This window comes from Pogoniulus pusillus, chromosome 7, assembly GCF_015220805.1.
Source record: "Pogoniulus pusillus isolate bPogPus1 chromosome 7, bPogPus1.pri, whole genome shotgun sequence".
Classification (NCBI taxonomy): Eukaryota; Metazoa; Chordata; class Aves; order Piciformes; family Lybiidae; genus Pogoniulus; species Pogoniulus pusillus.
Genome location: NC_087270.1, coordinates 24315090 through 24335633, shown reverse-complemented (window position 1 = coordinate 24335633; position 20544 = coordinate 24315090). Strand labels below are relative to the sequence as shown.

Below are 20544 nucleotides of genomic sequence, written 5' to 3'. Positions count from 1 at the left end.
TAGAAATAAAATGAAATAAGCACCAAAGAAGTGGTGTAGCCCAAGGTGGTTTTGCAATGCTTTTATTACTGTATATATTAACATTGGTTTGGATAGTATGTAGCAGGCATCTCGACATTTAAGTTCATTTGTGCACTTCTCTGAAGGGAAAGATGTTTCACCCTCACTACACCACCAGCCACCACCTCCTGCTCAGCTTCCTGACCGCAGCAGCGCTCACAGCTCCCTCCTGCCCCCACTCTCACATTCCATTAATGAATTATACCAACAAGCACATCTCTAATAGAAAGCACATCACTTTATTGTGAAGGTCTCCAGTGGAAGAGTTCAACTTAACCATGACAATACTCGGATGTATTACAATTGCCTGTTGATTTACGCAACTATGTTGAAGAAAGCTGTTAGCCAAAGTCATCCCCTTCCTCCCACCCCACACCCTCCCCCCTCAACCAAAAAAAAAAACAACCCAAAGAAAAAAAAGAGGATATTTGCACCAGTTTTCATTTATACCTCACAACATACCTAGGCTATAGTTTTGACTACCACAGGGTGTATTTACTACTGGGGGAATGTTACATGGTCTTTCAAACATGAGACTATTTACAGAGTAGGCTGAAGGTCGGAGTTTAGATAAAGCTGAACAACTTTACATGTCTAGGAAGTGTTATAGGCTAGCTTTTTCCTGTGGCTTTCAGCTAGACGTCAGGCACTAATGATTTGATTAGCTCTGTACAAAGACTCACACTGTCCAAAACCCTCCTGGCTGCTGGTTAGTTCCCAACTGGTGGAGATCTCGCCTGCTTCGAGCAACAGGCTGGCACGGGGCCTGTGCCGGGCCCCCGCTCATCCTTCTGCTGCCTCTGCAGCACAGAACGGAAGCTAAGCTGTTGCACTAAGTCAGAAGAGTACTGATCGAGAGAGGATGGAATTAACAGTATATAGAAAAGAGACAATATACTGGCAGGAAGTTAAACCACACCTGGAGGTGAGGGTGGAGCCGCTCACTGGGGAAATGCTTTTCTCCCCCCTACAACACAGGCAGGAATTCCCCGCGCAGACTCCTGGAGGAATTCAAAGTCCCAAGCCTAAGGTGGAGAGCAGTTGTACATTCCGAGCATGCTCTGCCTCCAGCAGCATCAGCTGGCTGCTCCGGGGCAGCAGACATGCCTTAAGCACTGGGACAGCTCAGATTTGGGTTTTTCTGGGGGGCCATAATCACTATTTTGAGTTGCAGGGATGGTCTCTGGGGTCTACTCGAAAGGGTCTGAGAGCCATGGCTGCACACAGATATGTTTTGTGCACACTGCAAGCCTGATTTTCCCCCTTTAGCCATACAAATTAAGACACTATTTATCACCATACAGTTTGATATTACTTCCAATAAGTACAATATTTATTAAACATTTTCTTCCTTTTTTTGTTTTTGCCTTTTTTTCTCCATTACATATTTTTGTGCAACAAATTACAATATTTCTGCAGCCACAAATTATATGCAGAGGATGAAGAGGAAAAAAAAAAACTATTGATCAAGAGAAGTGTGATCTTTTCCCACTGATAAATTCTACAAGAAGGAACTAGCTCCCCCCCATGAAAAAAAAATAATCAAGATCTTAACAGACATCTTACTAAATTTTATGCATGGAAAAAAAGTGACAGACACCCTTTGTGCTGTTTGGATACAAAATGGCTAAACTTCATCTTCAGAAGGACTAAACCCCCAACACAGCTAAACATGCCCGAAAACATCGAAACAAAAGAGAGAAACACATCCTAAACCCAACCACAGGGAACAGTCTGGTTATCAGGAAAAGCAACAAGGGTTACACGTTTGGATAAACCAGCACGCACAGAAACAAACAAAAAGAGACACAAACCAGGTTTAAAACAGTTCTGAAAATGAAGTTAAGCTGTCTTGAGTCAAGGGAAGAATAATAATAATAAAAAAACACCAACCCAAACAAGTCAGTATTGACCATGGACAATCTCTGACCTTTGTGGAGACGGTTAAGAATCTGTTGTAGTGCAGCTACATACAGTACAATTCAGGCAATTTTTTGTTTTGTTTTTGTTTTTCACTTGGGTTCAGATTGCAAATTCATTGTTGTGAGACAAAAGGGGGAGAGGACAGGGCTGGGGCCGGGAAGGGAGGCAAGTTTTAGCAGCAACCTCCACTAGACTGCTTGACTGGAGTGCTCTGGATTTTAACATTGGACTTCTCGGCACCACCAGCCGTCGCTCCCGGGCCCATTCGCTTTTTGATCTCAGCAGCCATGGTCATGAAAGACTGTTCTACGTTTGTAGCGTTCTTTGCACTGGTTTCCAAAAACGGAATTCCAAGAGAATCTGCAAATTCCTGCAAATCGAGAAACAAGTGGAGTGAGCACACAGCGACACCTCTGGCCTCAGCTCCTGGTGCACAGCTGGGGAGGTCCCAGGCCACCACCCCGCCCCCAAACTGCAGGCTGACGACTTGTACTGCAAGGGGGTCAGCAGGCTCCTTGCACTCTTGGCACCTGCGTACCACCAAGCCACTTTCCCACTCCAGCACTTACTCAAGGGCAGATGAGGTGCTTGCCCAACATACCTTTGCTGTTGTATAGTCTACTACTTTCTTTGTGGTCAAATCACATTTGTTCCCCACCAATAACTTGTTGACGTTCTCGCTGGCATAGCGGTCAATCTCCTGCAGCCACTGTTTGACGTTATTGAAAGACTCCTAAGGAGGCAAGAGAAGCATGAGCAAGAGCCCCAGCCGGGAGGAAACTGCCTCCAGTAGCAAAGCACACGAAGCTGTGCGATTTGTACTTGCTGTGCTTCATGACCCTGGTTGCCTCAGGACAGGAGTGTCAACATCAGGTCTACAAAGCTCTTCAGTCCTTGCTCCAGGCTCTACCCTATCAGCCCTTCCTCCCTTGCTGTATTCCCACTCATTCTCCCCTGCTCCATAGCTTCAACAGTCAACAACTTCTATCATCTGAGACTCTTCCTCCTCCTCCTGCAGCAGAGATAAGCCCTGGCACAGCTGCACCCAGAACCTCAGGCATTAAGAAGGCACCAGGACCAGGTGCAAACCACACCACCGTATTGCCGCTGAAACAGCCTTGGCCTGTAGAAGTGTAGAGCTGCTACAATGAAGTGATCTCACATCAGTGATAGAAGCCAATTGTTGTTCTGGTCATGAAACTATACACCGCCCAAGAACCCTTTAGCCAGGACAGGCGCAGCAGCCTAGAGCTGCTTTCACACAAAACACTGCTCACTTGTGCCCTGCACACAGACAGCTTTTAGTTTCAAATGCCGTACATTCATGAACCTTTCAACAACTTCCATCACTAACTCTGACTCCCTGCAACCAAAGGCGAGAAGTACTCTCACAGAGCACATGGTTCCCTGCCCCACCAAGTCTGAGGTTAAGCCTAAGGTACAACTGCTTTAGAGCCACAGACCCCACCACTCCTTGTATATCTGGGATTAGCCCCAAACCAGAGAATACATGCATACATTTGGCTTGAAAAACCTGGGTGCAGCCTGGAGAACACAGTCCCTGTCTCCTTCCAGCAGTGCCAAGTTGTTAAACTCCCAGTTTGGTTTACTCAGCAGCCTGGTGCACTCCAGCTGGAGCAGCTCTCCAGGCACAGGCTCAACACTTACCTGATCTGTAACATCATACACAACGATGATGCCATGAGCACCTCTATAGTAACTGGAAGTGATGGTTCGAAACCTCTCCTGCCCTGCCGTGTCCCACTGCAAGACAAACAACAGGGTCAGCTGCCGCAGTCTGGCCACACCAGTGCCACCCACCCACTGCTGCTGCTGCAGCCTGGCCAAGCCAGTGCCACCCAGGAGCTGCCAGAAACACAGCTCAGCTCATCAGCCATCCAACTGCAAATGTATCCAACTCGCAGCCAGAGATGGCTCTACACCAGCATGCACCAAAGACAGATTGAGAAGATCCCAGTGTTCCACAACAAGGAGAGAGTCACTCTGGGAGGTGCACTTCCAGGAGTGCTCAGCAGTTTGGGTTTTGACAAGCAGAGTGCAGAGGTCTCACTGAGGACAACATTAGGTAGTTTTGACCCAAGCAGCAGCCATGGTTCAGTGATCAGAACAACAAACAGAAACCAAGGCTTGAACACCTGGCAGGAGTTAAGGTCAGACAGATGTGAATCCCTACCATCATCACTTTCTTCAGCTCCTTTAGCACAGGAGCTACAGCAAAAGCATTAAAAGCAACAAGTGCAACACTGCAAACCAAACCTAGTCCCCTTCTACTGGGAGTTGAGGGTGCACATTAGGTGTCTGACCTAAGCACAGCCCTCATGCGGACAGCTCTCTGGAACCCTGAAGAACAGGACTAGCTGCCTGACAGATTTCAGCAGTGAGAGCTTTCCTACTGGGCTGCTCTGGACTCAGTCCAGAGCCCACAGAGATGTTCAGAGGGCTGCAGCAGTTCTGCTATGAGGACAGGCTATGCGAGTTGGGGCTCTGCAGCCTAGAGAAGAGAAGGCTTCCAGGAGACCTTGTAATAGTCTTCCAGTATCTGAAGGGGGCCTACAAGAAGGCTGGGAAGAGACTATGGACAAGGTCTCGTAACGACAGGAGGAGGAATGGGTTTAAACTGGCAGCAGGGAGTTTTAAACTGGATGTTAGGAAGAAGTTCTTTCCAGTGAGGGTGGTGAGACACTGGCACAGGCTGCCCAGGGAGGCTGTGGCTGCTCCCTCCCTGGAGGTGTTCAAGGCCAGGATGGATTAAGCCTTCAGCAACCTGTTCTCATGGGAGGTGTCCCTGTTCATGGTGGGGGGTTCCAACTGGATGATCTTTTGAGGTCCCTTCCAAACCAAACCATTCTATGATTCTATGACACCTACATTCAAGTATGGAGGTTCAGTCCCCTGACTGTAAACTGGACTCCTGCTCTACAGGAGTCTGGAAAGCCCATGTCTTTGCCTCCAAGTGGTGGGAAGTGCCTGAGCTAGAAGCAGTGGCTGACAAGGGTAGTGTGACCTTGCACAGATACTAGATTTCACTACAGCGGTCACCCTTTCAGAGTGCTTTAAGATTAGAGGGAAGAACTGCCAAGTCTCTTCCCCTGCTCATGCCAAGCACAAGCAGCAAACACTGCCCAGAGCCAAGGCAGGCAGGTCAGTGACAAGCACTTGTGCCAGTTTGTCCCACTCAACAGCAGCAGAGCCTCTAACATTAGACCATGCAGCCTGCTGCTACCAGCTACCTTGGACAGCTGTGGGACCACACAATTGTTTCAGCTGGAAGAGACCTTTAAGACTGAGTCCAACCATTCTCTAACTCTACTTAAACGCTGGGGCAAAACCATGTCCCTCAGCACCACAACTCTGTCTCTCTGAAACACCTCCAGGGATTGTGATTGAGCCATCTCAGTGGGCAGCCTGTACCAGGCTTTGAGAACCCTTCCATGCAAGAATTTTCTTTCAATATCCAGTCCATGCCTCCGCTGGCGCAGCCTGAGGCCATTTCCAGCTTGACTGCCTGTCCCTGAACCTGTTACAAGGACCAATGTCCTTCTTGTAGTGAGGGCCCCAAAACTGAAAGCAGGACTCAAGCTGTGGCCTCCTCAGTGCTGAGTACAGGGAAACAATCACTGCCCTGGTCCTTCTCATCACATTATTGCTGATCCAGGACAGGATGATGGTGGCCACCTTGGTCACACCCTGGCTCATCTTCAGCTGGCTATCAACCAACACCCCCAGGTCTTTCTGAAGGGCAGCTTCCAGACTCTGCCCCAAGCCTGGAGCACACAGAAGAGTTGTGACCCAAATGCAGGACCTGGCAGTTAGCTTTGTTGAATCTCATCCCTCTGGCCCCAGCCTGTCCAGATCCCTCTGTTGAGTCCTCTTACCCTCCAGCAGAACCCCCCTAAGCTTTAGTGTCACTAAGTTCTTGCACTTTCAGAAACCCTTGCTAAGCACTGCAGAACTGCAGCAGTTTTGGTAGGAGCCTTCACCACAGAGTTCTACCCTTTCTTCAGCTCACAGCCCACACTGCCTTCTACACATTGCAGCTGTTTCTTCCCAGGACAGCTGATTTCCTCCAGGCAGACAACCTTAGTAGGGATGCTTCTCTAAGGGTAGGTCGTGGGAAGCCTTGTGATCTTGTGCATCCTGCCCAGCCTCCTCTAACAGGGAAGTGATTGCTTCTAATGGAATGGTTAAAGTACAAAGGTAAGTACTGATGGTCAGGAGTGCAGCTCTGTGCTTTGACACATAACCCAAGAGTTAAGAAATACTACTTACTATCTGAAGCTTGATTGTTTTCCCATCTAGTTCTATAGTTCTGATTTTGAAGTCCACACCAATCGTGCTGATGTAACTTTCTGTGTACGTGTCATCCTAGGAGAAAGTGAACAGAAGTCAAACCAGCTCCACTTCTCTTGCAGCCATTTATTTCACTAGGCAGGCACCAAGCAGACCAAGGTACTCAATTACCCCATAAAAAACAGTCTGACTCTTCCTGGCATGGTCCTGTAGGTAGCTAAGCACTGTCTGCTTGTCAAAAATTCTGCAAAGTGTATTTTTGTGTCCCCCAAACCAGTCAAAAAGCCTCTTTCCTGGAAATCCTGTCCTCTTAAGTCCTTTTCAACTGCAGTTTATAACATGTCTTTGGTCTTGTTGGCAAACTGAAGAGCCACTACAGTTATTGAAATGCCTCAGACTTACTTTCCTTTGATGGTTTTTTGATTGTACTACACAACTACCAACAAGTGAGAGGCTGTGCAACATCTGAACATCAGATCCTCTGCAGCCACATCTGGTTGCTAGGGCAGCTTAGTTACAGCTTGGGCACCTCTGTTAAGTTCCCTGCTCTGCAGTCTGTGTCAACACAAAGAGGAAAGCTCAGCACTGCTTTAGCAGCTTGCACAGACACAAGTGCAGTGTCCACCAGGCCTCCAGGCACACAAAGTACTGGTTCAGTCTCTGCTACCTTCTAGACTTAGCTTGCCAGCAGGAAGGAAGTTTCTCTTCCCAAAGTACCATCAGGACAAAACTTCAGGCAAAATACACCACAGAAGGCTTTATGCAACCAACAGCTGTCACAAAAGCAAGGGACTGCTTTGGGTTATGAACAGGAAAACACCTTAAGTAATAGGTGTGCCTGAGGGAACACATGCAAGCAAGAATAAAACATTCAGCCTCTTGGAATGATGTGGCACTTATTTCCCTAACATTTCAACACTCCAAAGGTTACATCTGAAAAGCCTAATGTCATTTAACCAACATCAGGGCGAGGTCAGCAAATGTTGCAGTGATTCCTTACATTAGGTTAAAGAAAGCTTCAAGTCAAATTTCTAAAGGCAAAACGCTGCTGGAAGAAACAGCACCAAAAAACAGCGGCTATCAAACCCCCAAAAGCTGCATAATTAATTCAGAGGTCTCTCCAAGAGACGCAGGCTAGATCAGTCTGGGAGTACTGCTCCAGCCCTTGTATCACTTCCAATTCACTGCCTGAAGTTCTGCGAGTAGAGCAGGTTACACCTTTCTAGAGCTCACCATGGGATTAGTGTCTCCTTGTAACAGCTTTAACCCAGGTGATGCTTCTTGTGCATACCAGATCACCTTTTCATATGGATAACACAAACCAGGCTCTTCCCACAGGTGCAAAGAACAATTGTTTAGGCTGCAAAACCACTGTCCTCATCTTGCAGTAGTAAAAAATTCCAGTTGCTGTAGTGATGCCTTACATTGTCCCTTCCTCCCTCTCTCCTCCCACAGTAAAGCTGTACTTTGGCAAAGAAATAGGTAAGGAGTTCATTGGACTCCTGCTTTTTCTACTCAAGAGATGTCAAATTCATTTTAATTGTTTCTGTTGACAGGAAAAGCAGAGCTGCTTGCATCAAATTCCAGCCACAGTACTCCAGCAGCAACATTAACATTTATCATATACCAAACCACTGCAGGAAGCCCAAGGCCTTACCATTCCTAGGCTGTTCTATAAATTACCTCTCCCTCAGCTAAACAACTGGGAGGCTCTTGCAATGGAGATATCAAACTTCACATCAAGTAGTAAGTGATCAAGGTCTTGCCCTGACACATTTGTATTCTTCATGCCTCAAGGCACACTGCCAAGAACTCAAATCTGTTCTTCCATTTTCAGTGTTCAACAACTAGTGTACTGATGGAGGCTGAGTTATCTTTTTGTCAAGTGTCAGGAAAATGAGAATTGAACTTTACTGGACATACTCCTGATATGTTTTCTTTCCACAATACCCAAATGGATCAGCTAGGAACAAATGCAGAAGACAGGAGGGGTCTGCAAGATCTCACTCATTCCTTGGTATCCTAGAGCTGAGAGACATCAGCCCTTTCAGGTAAGTTCTTGATGTGTCAAAGCCACCAGGTACTTAAGTTTTCAAACATGATCACTTACTGCAAACCTAAGTAGAAGGCAAGATTTCCCAACACCAGAGTCTCCAATCAGAAGTAGCTTGAATAAATAGTCACTGTAAGAAGAAAAAAAAACACATAAGTCACTTAATGCAAAGCCAAGTTCCTTACAGCCAGTGTATTGTGAACCCTGAGCAAGGTACATTAATTCACTAGTAGAGAAGTGCCCTACAACTCCAAGCTTTTGTCCAGTTTAGACAGTCTCACAATTTACTGTTTACCTCTAAGAAGTGAGGCAGATGCTCCAAACAGCATTTGTATAGCACTGTGCTCTCTTAGCAAACTCCTCTAGGGACTAAAACAGTCCTATTCCCTATTCCCCATTCCCCACCCCTCCAATGTCTAGCTCAGATTAAAGTCATGTTTTCAAATTAAGTGCAAGCCTCCTTGTTTGGCTGAACGACTCAAACAGCACAGAGATAAAAGTAGACAGCCCACTGTCTAGCACAGCCATTATCTTCACCTCTTCTTTGAAGCTAAAGGCTTGATTACACTGCTCAGCTTCATCAATGCTATGCAGCTGGCCAAAAGTAAGCAATTCTTTCCTTGATTCACCCCAAATTCAGTTGCAACAGAATCCAATACACAAACCATTGACTGCAGCAAAATCAACATCCACCTTCCACAGCGGGCTATGAACAGCTAAGATATCGGGAATTCAGGTCACATTGGAAGGGGTGACACTATTTTGCTTCACGTTGAGTTCTCTCAACACCGAGGGAACAAGCACAGTACCATTAGTGACCAACCCAGTCCTACACTTCAAAGATCAGTGAATACCTCACTGTTAGCAAAACGTGCTTTGTGTTATCACTAATGGAGGCAGTTTAGGAATAAAGTGGCAGAGAAGAATGCATCAATCACCACTTCCACTACTTTTTGTGCTCTAAGTTCTAGAGTAACCCATTTGAGCTTTACAGCTCCTCAGTCCTGCAGCGTCCAGGATTAAGACTTGTTCTGTTAAGCACCGGAGTTTACAGCAGATGTACTTCTATGCCCACTTAACCAGACTGTGAAGATAAAATTTATGGGAATGCTTGAACTGTCTCCACCTATTATTCCTACTAACAACGTCATTGGCTCGGATTGGCAGGGATCCAGCCAGGAAACTGCATCCATCCCCAGCTGATAACAGCCCCACAGATGGTTAACTGCTCAGTTAACCACTCCTTTACTGAAATGCCCAAATCTCATCTTGGCTGGCCCCAGGCTGCAAGAACACAACTAAGGCCAGCACCAGTTTCTGCAGCACTGCTCTCAAGGCTAGAAGTCGGCAGTGGTAAACATAGCAACTAAAACCTGATCCTTAAAAGGCTTTTGGAAACAAACCCCAAACCCAACAACCAAATCCCAACAATCCATACCTGAACTCAAAGGATACCTGGCAGTTTACAGTCACAGAACTCACCACTCCACCTCTCAAGTCACATACTAACACAAGAGGACATCAATAGTGTGACAGTTTTTAAACCCAAACTACCCAGGGCAGACAAGTCCCCTTACATCACAGCTCACATCTAGTACTTCAGCTATCTTGAAGCTGTTATTACTGACCATAACCATTTGTACTCCTACACTGCTGAACACAGATGAAATCCACAGTTCTTGAAGCTCAGCAATCTCCTAAAGTGACACCAAAATGCTACCTCACAACCAAGAGTACTGAGCACTGCCTCCCTTGCGTGCTCCAAAGGATTGCTGTTTCCTGTAGCTCCACTTGCAGAAACACCACCCCAGCCACACTGGCAGGCCAGTTGCTTTACCACAGATAAAGGTGTTTGCAGCCCAAAGATCAGCTGTACAGTTAACCCAGGTCTGCTGCCTTTCAACCAGCACCACTGAAGAAGAGAGACTAAGGAGCTACCCAGTAGCAAATGTAGCCAGTGACTTTAGAACTTCTTAACCCTCACTAATAAGGTATCACAGCCCTGAAACTACTCCACTGTTAAACCTGTATGTTCTTCCCCAGGATTATGCATAAACTGAAACTGCAACTGCCTTCCTGCTTCAGTAGGAAGTTCTGGCTGTTCAGTTCTCTGCAAAACTAGAATCTTCAGCAATCCTGAAGTTAAATTACTACTCAGTAAGCATTAATACACTTGAAAGTATTAGAGCTTGCAGCATGTTATAATCCCCTTAAGCATAGTAGCACATGAATGTTACCACTACTTTGTCTTCACTGAAATTAATGGGGAAAAAAATCCTTCCTGGTGTAGGTAAGGCTTCAGCTAAGAGTGTGAAAGACTCGCTTCAGCCTCCTCTTGCTTCCAAAGGGAATTTGGGGCTCTGCAGCCCCCAAACATCAAGGAACCTGTCTTCCTCTCAATGCTAAGAGTAGCTCCCAACCAGATCTACCCTGCTATTAAATCTTTTACTGTGCAGAAGCAATAATGGTTAATACATGGCCCTACTGTTAAGTAAGTTAACAAGAACCCACAAGCCTTAAACACAAGGTTTGAGATCTTTGCCATTAAGACCTTCTCTCACTTTGCACTTTATTTCCAAAAGTAAAAATCACAGGTTCATAGGGTGACTTGAGTCACCTGCTTCATCCCCACCAAAACCAAGGCCAGTCAAGCTGCAGCATGGTTCTAATTTGTCTTCACTCAGTTAGCAGTCTCTGACCTTAGAAATGGATGCTATGTCTCCAAAACCTAGTTTTGCCAGATAAACAAAACTGACACTGTAGACTTGCATCAACAAAATGATTTCAGTAGAACTTTACTACTGGGGTTTCAAAAAGATAGAATAATTCCATATTCCACTGATACTCTACCTCCCTTTCTAGCCACAGTTGCTTTACGACCTTTAGTAGTGCAGCAAGTGCCTACAGAAGGGCCTTGAGGACCAAATGAGCAACCTGTCATACATTGCTGCCTGAGAGCTGTCTCAAGCACCACAAAGAAATGAAAACAAGCTACAAAAACTTGCAGGAATCTATTTCTAGACCAAGCCACCCTAATATTTGTGTTCACAGATTCAACTGTGGCAATGTGCCCAAGCCTGCAGGTTAACTTGGGAATTTGCTCCTGAAAGGCAAACCATTCTTGAAGCCAGACAATTTTTGCTCTTTAAACCTGAAGACTTACCAGCATTTCCAGTTTTGGGAGCCTTCCGAAAGCACACTGAGCTATGCAGCACAGCCTTGCAGGGAGTATAAACTTAGATGTACCATTCAGGTATTTCTTACCACTGATACAAACAAGTCACACCTGGCACTTGAGAGCACACTGGAAGAACGCATGCAGCAAGGCAGGTAGGCAATGTCAGTAAGAGCAAGGCTTCCAATCCTCTCCATCAGGAAGAGGACATGGTAACTTGCTAAAGAAACAAAGGATAGATGTGCTAAGTTTAACTGCCTCTTGCAAAAAAACGGCACCTCCAAAACCACCCTGCAATTTCTGAGCAGAGCTGCATCCTGCTACATCCATCTGCCACACAATGGTTCAGGTGGAGACCAGGAAGTCAAGTAGAGGACAAGCTGTGTGGAACAAGAGACCTGTGGAGCTTTAAGACACTGTTTGTACAGGTAGGCACCTGGGGATTTTTGAATTCTGGGGTTTATGCCAACACAGACAAGACAAAGTAGCCATAAGTCTCAAGCAAGGAACTGCCGGAATCAGCTTCAATTACTGGTGTCAGCTGCTGGCTTAAACAGGCACTCGGAACATCCTCAAGTCCTTGTTCTACAACCCAAGAAATTTTGAAGAGCATGACTGCCACTGATCACACACCACTGGTGAAAGTAACAGAACCCAGAAGACATAATACCACTTTGCATAGCTGTTTGGCAAGGTTGGGGCAGAAACTACTTCAGACAGTTCCAGCAACGGAGAAGCTGTCACTCAGCAGTCACCTGCTGAACTTAAGCTCCCCAACAGGTACTCATTCTGAAGAATGAAAAAAAAACCCACCCAGAAACAAATCAAACAACCAAAAAAGCCAAAACAACCAACCCAGAAGTAACCAAACAAACCCCAAAACCAGCCAACCACCAAACCAGATTTCCTCTAAGAAGCACCTGACTTCCTCATCATCCCTTGAAGATGATTCAGACACCACAGAACATTGGTCAGGATTAATTTCTGGTACCACTTGGCTGTTGGATAGTTGCTTGCCCACCAGTCAACCTGCAGAAGGGGCAGGAAACGCTGAACTTGAAAAGACTTAGCCACAACAGGCAACGCTGACATTTTGCTCACTTAAGCACCATAAGGGGTTGGAGGAGAAATACAGAAGTAATATATTCTGGTGCTTAGTGGGCAGGTGTTTTAAGAACTTAGCTTCCAAATGCTAGCATTAATATCTCACCCATCCCCTTTCAACATCATTCCCACTAACTAGTTTCCTAGTTGACCCGCAATCCCAAAGTGTCAAGGAAGCTCTCAGAAGCACTTCAAACCCTTGCACCAGCAGCTTCTAGTTCTCTAGCTTCAACAGGCAAATTGAAGGCAGCACATCTTTTTATCTAGCTATCTGACTGACCTCTGACAAGGGTTCGGGCATGCCTGCCAGAGAGAAACGGGAGCTATAGCCAGATGTGAAGCTGTGACAGGAAGTGAGAATGCACTCTTCAAGGCAATTCTAAAAGGATAAACAGACATCTCCACCTGCATTTGTTTCAGGTAACCAGAAGGAATAATGTCATAATCCCATAAATCTTATTGCTGGTTTAACACTGATCTAAGGACACACGTTACAGTGACAGATATTTCCTGTCCCTCTCACCACACCCTTCCCATCTCCCATCTTTGTCCCACAGGCACAACCTTGTCAGGAGGTGACAATTAAACACTATACATTCATCCTGAACTACAGCTTTTTCTCTTGGTCTTACTTTCAAGAAATCAGCTGTCCTCACCACTGCTCTTCACTAAGAGGTCTCCCTCAAAACGTTTTCTCCACCTTCAAAGCAGTTTCAGTATCTCACTGCAGGCAACCAGCTCTGCATCAGAGCCTAGAAAACTGAGAGGCTTCAGGAATGGCCAAGAAGTCATGAGAAAAACCACTCTCAATCCAAAACTCCAGTGTTTGTGGCCTAATGCTTTGAAGGCAGCATTTCACTACAAAATGCATTCTGCAAGGTAAATTCCACTCCGATAGTCACTCACACCACAGAAGTACCAACAATTTGTTGGCCTTTCACCCACTGACTAACTCCAGCTACTCCTCTGGTGTTTTCCAAAGCCACATAAACAAGCTTTGTTAAGTTATATCCTGCCAAGATGTAACCTGAGTTCCTGGCTGTACTCTTAGTTTTCACCTGCTCCCTCACACTAGCTCATGACTGCGTTACCCTCAATGCCTCTCTCTGCTCTTTGGGTGATTTTAACAGGTTTGAAGCTCTCGCAGCTGTGCCACCATAAGCAGAGAACACAAAAACCTACAACCACATTAGTCAGATGCCTTAATGGTGTGGAAAAGCATGGTCTGAGGTCCAACAGTTCGTAGAGCCGCCTATGGACACAGACAATGGTATCTAGGATAGTAAATCCACACCACATGTGCATTTCAATACCACAACCACTTTAGTGGCTCTATCATCCCAAACTGGAGCACTAAAACCAGTGTCAGTGAAAGACTCCAACAAACACTCAACACCAAAGCACTGAGAGGGTAGCAGCTGTTTCTTAAAGCATTTTTGAAGCTAATCCCAAGTTCCTCTCCTTATTCACGCAAAAAAGCAGCCATAAGCGAAATGAGGTTTACTGCCCCAGGCACCCTGATGGGTAAATCACTGCTCTTAGAGTGGCCAGGATACAGACAACTACTGACCAGTGAGCTCAGACCTCCTCGCTCCTGAGCAGGCCAAGCAGAGAAAAAGGCCGTAGTCATCCGAGGAAATAACATGACCATCCAAAAACCCGCTGTGCCATCATCAGGTTTGCTAGACAAGTGCTATTTCAGCTCACGACAGCCCCAAGAGCATTTCATTATCAAGTCACAGCGTTGCAAAATCTACATAGGCAAGAAGTGTTTTGCAAGAGCCATGTGACACACACATGACTTGCAGCTAAAGTGAAGGGTGGACCTCTGACTATTAAGCTGCCAGCAGCAAGCAGCCAGGAAGATCGGCTTTCACAAAGAGCTGGTTTTCCGCCGCTCCCCCTTCACTTGTTGGAGCTCGGTCTCCGATGCGCATTTTCGAGGTCCGGAAAAATCGCCGTTGGCTGCGCCCGTACTTATTTCATCGTCGACGACGTTCCCGGAGGAGGGATCCGGGATGCAGAAGCCATCCGGTTCACAGGGCCGGCTTACAGCAGGGACATCATTAACTCTCCACGGCCTGCCGTGCGGCTGACCTCCGCCCTCCCCAGCCGTGGTGCTCGTAACTCAACCCTCCGGGGACGGCAACAGCAGGCCTTGCGTCTGCCCTCCGCAGCCACACGGCCCCCGGGAGATGGCTCCCTCAGCAGCCGGGCCTAGGCGATGGGTCGCTAGAGGCACACAGGCCCAATCGCTCGGCCCACCCATCCAAGCCACCCCCCTCGCGTCAGACCCGGTGGCGGCAGCCACCTGCCCCCCCACCCCCCGAGCCCCGCCCGCGGCCTGCCCTATCACGACCCCTCGGCGAGGTACGGTCGGGCCCGACCCCGCGTCCAGGCCCTCCCCCTGCCCGCACTCACTATTCGGGATTCATGCTGGACATGTCCGTGGGGCCCGCGGCCCGAGGGACGATGAGTGAGCTCTGAGGGGGGGCGGTCGCGGCCTGGCTCTTCCTGCCGCTGATGCGGGCGCTCCGCAGATGCAAGCGTCCAGCAGCTGCCGCCTTCGCCCGGCGCTCGGCTCGGCCTGCCCCTCCGCCGGCGCCCTGCCCGCTCTGCGGCCTCCGCGCTCGCTCTCCTCAGCCCAAAATGGCTGCCGGAGCCCAACCAGGAAACGGGGCGGCCTCTCGCCGAGCAGCGCTTACATGGCCGGGGGGCGGCCGCAGCGCCTGCCGGGAAAGCGAGTCCGCGCCGCCGCCGCCACGCGTGCCTCTGGGCGGCAGGTCCCCAGGCGGAAGGACTCGCGTTCCCGTCGGCCCCCGCGGCAGCGCAGGCGCATGCGCACGGCCCGCCCTTTCTTCCCCGGGCCCCGGCGGCTCGGCGCGGCGGCTGGCGCTGCCGATTGGCTGGGCAGGGGCCGGCTCCCGGTGACGTCAGCGGGCAGACGTGGCAGCTCGGACGAGTCACGGCGCGGGCAGGAGAGGGGCGGGGCGGGGCCGCCGGGGCAGGGCAGGCGGGGCAGGGCAGGCAGGGCAAGGCGAGGCAAGGCAAGGCAAGGCAAGGCAAGGCAGGGCAGGCAGGGCAAGGCAAGGCGAAGCGAAGCAAAGCAAGGCAAGGCAAGGCAAAGCTAGGTGCCCTGGGAAGGGTCGCAGTGTGGAGGAGGCCCTGACAGCAGCATCCCCGACCGACAAACCTCAGGCTGGGTTTTGGCGGCGGGGCCTCCGCCGCACCCCTCCCGCCTGCCATCGATCTCCCACCCCGCAGTGTGGCCGTGCCACAGCTTTTATTTTCCCCCATTTCTCCGCTGTAAACTCGGGCGGCGAGGAGATGGCGAGCCCCGCCTTGAGTCTGCTGGTGACCGGCATCCGCGTACCGAGCGCTGCGTAACGCATTCCGCACGGGCCTTGGGGCGAGGGGGGCGGTGAGGAGGGACAAGCGAGGCAGATCCGAGCTGGAGAGGGTTGTAAGCATTCCATCTTGAAAGCGAGAACAGCCCTGTAGTGGACTGGAGGCTGGGAAGGGGAGATGGAGCAGGAGAAAGCCCTCTGCTGCCCGTGGTACCACTCCCATGCATGTGGAGGGACCGTAGAGGGGTTCTCACGCAACAGCGACAAGAGGGGTGGCTGGCAGGGGCCAGGATGGCTGTCAAGTGACTGACCCCCTGTACACAGCACTGCCGAGGTCACACCTGCGGTACTGGGTGCCGTTTTGGGCCTTCAGGAAAGACATGCAGCAGGTCCAGAGAAGGGCAAGAAAAGAGGCTGCCTGGGGTCCAGTGACCATGAAATTATTGCAGAGCTTTCAGTATATGGTGAAACCAGGAGGGGCATCAACCGAGCCTCCACACTGGACTTCCCAGGGGCAGACTTCGGCCTATTTAAGGAACTAACTCGGAAAGTTCCTTGGGAAACATCCCTTGAAAACAAAGGGGTCCAGGAAGGTTGGACCTACTTCAAGAAAGGCCTCCTGCAGGCACAGGAGCAGCTGTGCCATTGAGCCGGAAGATGAGCCGACGAGGGAGGCAGCCAGACTGGATGGGCAGGGAGCTGCTGAAGGAATTAAAGATAAATAAGGAGGTGTATGACCTTTGGAAAAAAAGGGGAGATATCTCAGGAAGAGTTCAAGGATGTTGCTAAGTCTCGTAGGAAAAAAAATAGAGGCAAAAGCCCATTTAGAGCTTAGGCTGCCACTGCTGTTGAGGAGAATGAAAAATGTTTCTGTAAGTATATGAATGGCAAGAGAAGGAGCAAGGACAACCTCCAGTCCTTATTAGATAGAGAGGGGAACATAGTGACAAAGGCTGAGGAAGAGGCAGAGGTGCTTAACACCTTCTTTGCTTCAATCTTCAATAGTGGGACAGGTTGTCTCCAGGACAACTGGCCTGGCAGATGCAGTCAGGGACCAGTGTAGTCCCCCTCTAATCCACAAGGAAGAAGTAAGGGACCTGCTGAGCCACTTGGGTCCACACAAGTCCATGGGACCGGATGGGATCCACCCTAGGGTGCTGAGAGAGCTGGCAGCTGAGCTGGCCAAGCCACTCTCCATCATTTATGTGCAGTCCTGGCTCACTGGAGAGGTCTCTGAAGACTGGAAGCTGCCAATGTGATACCCATCCACAAGAAGGGTCGTAAGGAGGAGCCAGAAAACTACAGACCTGTCAGCCTGACCTCAGTGCCAGGCAAGGTCATGGAACAGGTCATCTTGAGTGCCATCACAAAGCACCTACAGGGTGGCCAAGGGATCAGGCCCAGCCAGCATGGGTTTAGGAAGGGCAGGTCCTGCCTCACCAATCTGATCTCCTTTTATGATCAGGTTACCTGCCTGGTGAATGTGGGGCAGGCTGTGGATGTAGTCTACCTGGACTTCAGCAAAGCCCTTGACACCATCCTCCACAACAAGCTCCTGGCATAGCTGGCAGCTTCTGGCTTGGACAGATTCACTCTGTGCTGGGTCAAGAACTGGCTGGAAGGCCAGGTCCAGAGAGTGGTGGTGAATGGTGCCACATCCAGTTGGCAGCTGTCACTGGTGGTGTTCCCCAAGGATCAGTGCTGTGCCCAGTCCTGTTCAACATCTTTACTGATGATCTGGACGAGGGGATTGAGTCCAGCATCAGTAAGTTTGCAGATGACACCAAGCTAGAAGCAGGTGTGGAGCTGTTGGAGGGTAGGAGAACCCTGCAGAGGGACCTTGCCAGGCTGGATGGGTGGGCAGAGGCCAATGGGATGAGATTTAACAAGGCCAAATACAGGGTTCTGCCCTTTGGCCACAACAACCCCAAGCAGCGCTACAGGCTGGGGACAGAGTGGCTGGAGAGCAGCCAGGAGGAAAGGGACCTGGGGGTACTGATAGATAGTAAGCTGAAGATGAGCCAGCAGTGTGCTCAGGTGGCCAAGAGAGACAATGGCATCCTGGCTTGCATCAGGAACAGTGTGGCCAGTAGGACTGTGAACAGATTTCTTGCTAACAGGACATGAACTGATAAGATTTAGCAACCTGTGCTGCAAAGTGTCCTTGAGTCCATCCCGGAGGCAGGAAACCAGGCAGTGGGTGGCACCCCCCCACATGCAGCTGCAGGAGGCAGAGCCAGCCAGCTGCAGGGGGCTGACTCTACAGGTTGTTGTTATAGATTGACCTATCTGTACCATACACATAACCCTGGACCAATCTGTAATTTCCACACGTACCAGTCTCAAACTAAGTAAGTTACGCACACCTCTTCCAAGTAGCATATAGTCTATCTGGACTTCAGCAAGGCCTTTGACACTGTCCCCCACAGCAAACTCCTGGCTAAGCTATCAGCCCATGGCTTGGATGGCAACACCTTGTGCTGGATTAGGAACTGGCTGGAGGGCCGGACCCAGAGAGTGGTGGTGAATGGTGCCACATCCAGCTGGTGGCCAGTCACTAGTGGTGTCCCTCAGGGATCTGTGCTGGGCCCCATCCTCTTTAACATCTTCATAGATGATCTGGATGAGGGCATCGAGTCAGTCATCAGCAAGTTTGCAGATGACACAAAGCTGGGGGCAGATGTGACTGAGTTGGAAGGCAGAAGGGCTCTGCAGCGGGACCTTGACCGCCTGTACAGATGGGCAGAGTCCAATGGGATGGGGTTCAATAGCTCCAAGTGCAGGGTGCTGCACTTTGGCTACAACAACCCCATGGAGAGATACAGGCTAGGGTCAGAGTGGCTGGAGAGCAGCCAGACAGAGAGGGATCTGGGGGTACTGATTGATACCCGCCTGAACATGAGCCAGCAGTGTGCCCAGGTGGCCAAGAGAGCCAGTGGCATCCTGGCCTGCATCAGGAATGGTGTGGTCAGCAGGAGCAGGGAGGTCATTCTGCCCCTGTACTCTGCACTGGTTAGACCACACCTTGAGTACTGTGTTCAGTTCTGGGCTCCCCAGTTTAAAAGGGACATTGAGATGCTTGAGCGTGTCCAGAGAAGGGCAATGAGGCTGGTGAGAGGCCTTGAGCACAGCCCTACGAGGAGAGGCTGAGGGAGCTGGGATTGTTTAGCCTGGAGAAGAGGAGGCTCAGGGGTGACCTTATTGTTGTCTACAACTACCTGAGGGGAGGTTGTGGCCAGGGGGAGGTTGCTCTCTTCTCTCAGGTGGCCAGCGCCAGAACGAGAGGACACAGCCTCAGGCTGCGCCAGGGGAGATTTAGGCTGGAGGTGAGGAGAAAGTTCTTCACTGAGAGAGTCATTGGACACTGGAATGGGCTGCCCGGGGAGGTGGTGGAGTCGTCGTCCCTGGGGCACTTTAAGGCAAGGTTGGACGTGGCACTTGGTGCCATGGTCTAGCCTTGAGCTCTGTGGTAAAGGGTTGGACTCGATGATCTGTGAGGTCTCTTCCAACCCTGATGATACTGTGATACTATGATACTACTATGATAATCTGCTGTATTGCCTCAGTGAAGGGTACTGCTTGCGGCTAACTCAGACTGAGTCATCTCGCCAGTACCCTGATCCCACCTCCACTGTCTTCCCCTGACTGCAGAGGACAAGGGAGGTTATTCTTCCCCTGTACTCAGCACTGGTCAGGCCACACCTTGAGTAATGTCCAGTTCTGGGCCCCTCAATTCAAGAGAGATGTTGATGTGCTGGAACATGTCCAGAGAAGAGTGACAAAGCTGGTGAAGGGCCTGGAACACAAACCCTATGAGGAGAGGCTGAGAGAGCTGGGGTTGTTTAGCCTGGAGAAGAGGAGGCTCAGGGGTGACCTCATTGCTGTCTACAACTACCTGAAGGGAGGCTGTAGCCAGGTAGGGGTTGGTCTCTGCTCCCAGGCAACCAGCAATAGAACAAGGGGACACAGTCTCAAGTTGTGCCAGGGGAGGTCTAGGCTGGATGTTAGGAGGAAGTTCTTCCCAGAGAGAGTGATTGGCATTGGAATGGGCTGCCCAAGGGAAGTGGTGGAGGCACCGTCCCTGGAGGTGTTCAAAGACAGACTGGATGGGGCACTTAGTGCCATGGTCTAGTTGACTGGATAGGGCTGGGTGCTACGTTGGGCTGGATGAACTTGGAGGTCTCTTCCAACCTGCTTGACTCTATGATTCTATGAAAGCTGGTGAAAGGTCTGGAGAACAAAGATAGTGAGGAGCAGCTGAGGGAACTGGGAGTGTTCAGTCTGGAGAACAGGCTGAAGGGAGACCTTCTGGCTCTCTACAACTCCCTGAAGGGAGACTGGAGTGCAGTGGAGGTCAAATGATAGGAGAGGAAGTGGCCTCAGGTTGCACCACGTGAGGTTTAGCTTGGATATTAGAAGAAACTTCTCCCCTAAAAAAGGATTCTCAAAGCCTGGGACTGGCTGCCTGGGGAGGTGGTTGAATGTCCATCCCTGGAGGTGTTTCACAGAGGCAGAGATGTGGTGCTGAGGGCCATGGCTTAGCATCAGACTTGGCAGAGTTAGAGAACAGT

The 20544-nt window shown here is 49.6% G+C and overlaps 1 protein-coding gene across 1 annotated transcript; it reads right to left on the bottom strand.

Annotated features, from left to right (window-relative positions):
- Nucleotides 1-46: 46 nt before the first annotated feature.
- RAB1A (RAB1A, member RAS oncogene family) lies at nucleotides 47-15283 on the bottom strand. Its single transcript, XM_064146219.1, has 6 exons — nucleotides 15048-15283; nucleotides 8405-8477; nucleotides 6274-6369; nucleotides 3652-3747; nucleotides 2585-2716; nucleotides 47-2353 (listed from the first exon to the last, which is right to left on the bottom strand). The coding sequence occupies exons 1-6, from the start codon at nucleotides 15068-15070 to the stop codon at nucleotides 2156-2158; spliced, it is 618 nt and encodes a 205-aa protein (XP_064002289.1). The 5' UTR covers nucleotides 15071-15283; the 3' UTR covers nucleotides 47-2155.
- Nucleotides 15284-20544: the final 5261 nt, after the last annotated feature.

What these genes read in the sequence shown, in the direction of transcription:
- RAB1A (XM_064146219.1), bottom strand. Translation starts at nt 15,070, where the DNA reads ATGTCCAGCATGAATCCCGAATA. An exon ending in AAACAATCAAGCTTCAGATA is followed by an intron (nt 3,748 to 6,273) that starts GTAAGTAGTATT and finishes TTTGTCTTGCAG; the next exon opens with TGGGACACGGCAGGGCAGGA. An exon ending in TGTATGATGTTACAGATCAG is followed by an intron (nt 2,717 to 3,651) that starts GTAAGTGTTGAG and finishes TTGCCTCCTTAG; the next exon opens with GAGTCTTTCAATAACGTCAA.